At 61.3% G+C, this 2,500-nt stretch overlaps 1 protein-coding gene across 1 annotated transcript in view; it reads left to right on the top strand.

Annotated features, from left to right (window-relative positions):
* Positions 1-2,313, top strand: part of LOC144491048 (metallophosphoesterase domain-containing protein 1-like) — a 13,710-nt gene extending 11,397 nt beyond the window's left edge. Inside the window, exon 4 of the mRNA XM_078208724.1 lies at positions 2,190-2,313. Within this exon, the coding sequence (XP_078064850.1) occupies positions 2,190-2,313 (124 nt within the window). The remainder of the gene's footprint in view (positions 1-2,189) is intronic.
* Positions 2,314-2,500: the final 187 nt, after the last annotated feature.

Here is a 2,500-nt window from a genome sequence, read left to right as displayed (position 1 = left end):
CTAACAGGGTTAGACAGGGTAGATTCAGAAAGAATGTTCCCGATGGTGGGGGGAGTCCAGAACTAGGGGGTCAGAGTTTGAGGATAAGGGGGTTAAACCCTTTTAGGACTGAGGTGAGGAGAAATTTCTTCACCCAGAGGGTGGCGAATGTGTGGAATTCACCCCCACAGAAAGTAGTTGAGGCCAGAACATTGTGTGATTTCCCAGAAGGAATTAGATATCGCTCTTGGGGCTAAAGGGATCGAGGGATATTGGGGGGGGGGGAACGGGGGGGGAAATCAGGATATTGAATTTGATACTCAGCCGGGGATTCATAATGAATGGCAGAGCAGGCTGGAGGGGCCAAATGGCCCATTCCTGCTTCTAGTTTCTATGTCTTGACCACAAGGACAGTGGCCTGAGAGCGAGGATTGGGAGTGTCAGCGAATCATCCTCCGGGTCCCTCTCCCCGCCCCCCTTACCCTCCACCCCCACCCATCCCCCCCCCCAACAGGCATCCCGAGCTCAGGATCGGCCGTGCGACGCCTCACACAGTTGAATATGCCTTGCCCGGGATGGGTTCACATATGAGGGATTGGGGAGGGGGGGGTTGTTGGAGAGACAAGGGGGACGAAACATGGGGTCGGGGGTGTTGTTGAGGGGGGGGGGTGGGAAGGGTGGCAGTGGGAGGGGTGGGGGTCTGGGGTGTTTGCAGAACCCCCCCCCGGTGAGCAGTCAGTGAGTGACCCGGTTTTGGTGAGGGAGCGGTCAGTTTGACCACAGCCACCGCGATGGCTTCGCCAGTCGAATAATGTTTTCAGGGGACAGGAGATGGGGAGGGTTACAATGGCGGAGACCCTTCACGTTGACTCTCTCTCCCCTCTCCCCTCTCTCCCCCTCTCTTTCTCCCCCCTCGCTCCCCCCTCTCCTCCCCTCCTTTCCCCTCTCCCCCTCTCTCTCTTCCCCCTCTCTCCTTCCCCCCTCTCTCTCTTCCCCCCTCTCTCCTCCTCTCTCTCTCTCCTCCCCCTCTCTCTCTCTCTCTCCTCTCCCCCCTCTCTCACTCTCTCCCCCCCTCTCTCCTCCCCCCTCTCCTCTCCCCCCCTCTCTCTCTCCCCCCCTCTCTCTCTCCCCCCTCTCACTCTCTCCCCCCCTCTCTCTCTCTCCCCCTTCCCCCTCTCTCACTCTCTCCCCCCTCTCTCACTCTCTCCCCCCTCTCTCACTCTTCCCCCCTCTCTCACTCTCTCCCCCTCTCTCACCTCTCCCCCCCTCTCTCCCCCCCTCTCTCCCCCTCTCCCCCTCTCTCCCCCCCTCTCTCTCCCCCCGCTAACTCTCCCCCCCTCACTCACTCCCCCCTCTCTCTCTCTCTCTCTCCTCCTCTCTCTCTCTCTCCCCCTCTCTCTCTTCCCTCTCTCTCTCTCTCCCCCCCTCTAACTCTCCCCCCCCTCACTCTCTCCCCCCTCTCTCTCTCTCCCCCCTCTCTCACTCTCTCCCCCCTCTCTCACTCTCTCCCTCCCTCTCTCCCCCCCTCTCTCCGCTCCTCTCTCCCTCCTCTCTCCCCCCCCCTCTCTCTCCCCCTCTCTCCCCCCTCTCTCTCCCCCCCGCTAACTCACTCCCCCCTCTCACTCACTCCCCCCTCTCTCTCTTTCTCCCCCTCTCTCTCTCCCCCTCTCTCTCTCCCCCCACTCTCGCTCTCTCACCCCTCTCTCTCTCTCCCCTCTAACTCTCCCCCCCTCTCTCACTCTCTCCCCCTCTCTCTCTCTCCCCCCCTCTCTCTCTCCCCTCGCCCTCCCCTCCTTTGCCCTTTTCTCCCTCTCTCCTTTCCCCTCTCTCTCTCTCCCTCCCTCTCTCTCTCTCTCCCCTCCTTTCTCCTTTCCCCTCTCTCTCTCCCCCTCTCTCACTCCCTCCCTCTCCCTCTCACTCCCCCTCCCTCTCTCTCCCCCCTCTCTCTCCCCCCTCTCTCTCCCTCTCTCTCTCTCCCCGCTCTCCCCCCTCTCTCCCCCTCTCTCTCCCCCCCTCTCTCCCTCACCTTCTCCCTCTCTCTCCCTCCCCTTCTCCCTCTCTCTCTCTCCCCCTCTCTCTCCCCCTCTCTCCCCTCTCTCTCTCTCCCTCTCTCCCTCCCCTTCTCCCTCTCTCTCTCTCCCCCCTCTCTCTCTCTCCCTCTCTCCCTCCCCTTCTCCCTCTCTCTCTCTCCCCCTCTCCCTCTCTCCCAGGCAGCCCGCATTCTGCAACTGGGCCTTTAACTTAACAGAGGAGGAACAGCTACGGGAGAAGTGGGACCGGATCCCCTCAGACACGGACATCCTGATTACACACGGACCCCCTCGAGGTGAGTGACCGACTGAGGGGTCAGTGTTGCTGGGTGCGGTGACGGGGGGTGGGGGTGGGGGGCCGGTGTCATCCCATCGGGGGCCTGAGGAACACCTTTTCTTCCTAGAAATCTAGAACCTAGAGGCAGGAGCAGGCCATTCGGCCCTTCCAGCCTGCTCCGTCATTCATTATGAATTCACGGCTGAGTATCAAA

Source organism: Mustelus asterias, unplaced genomic scaffold (genome assembly GCF_964213995.1).
Source record: "Mustelus asterias unplaced genomic scaffold, sMusAst1.hap1.1 HAP1_SCAFFOLD_4306, whole genome shotgun sequence".
NCBI classification, from domain to species: Eukaryota; Metazoa; Chordata; class Chondrichthyes; order Carcharhiniformes; family Triakidae; genus Mustelus; species Mustelus asterias.
The sequence above is the reverse complement of the archived record's forward strand: the minus strand, read 5'-3'. Positions and strand labels throughout refer to the sequence as shown.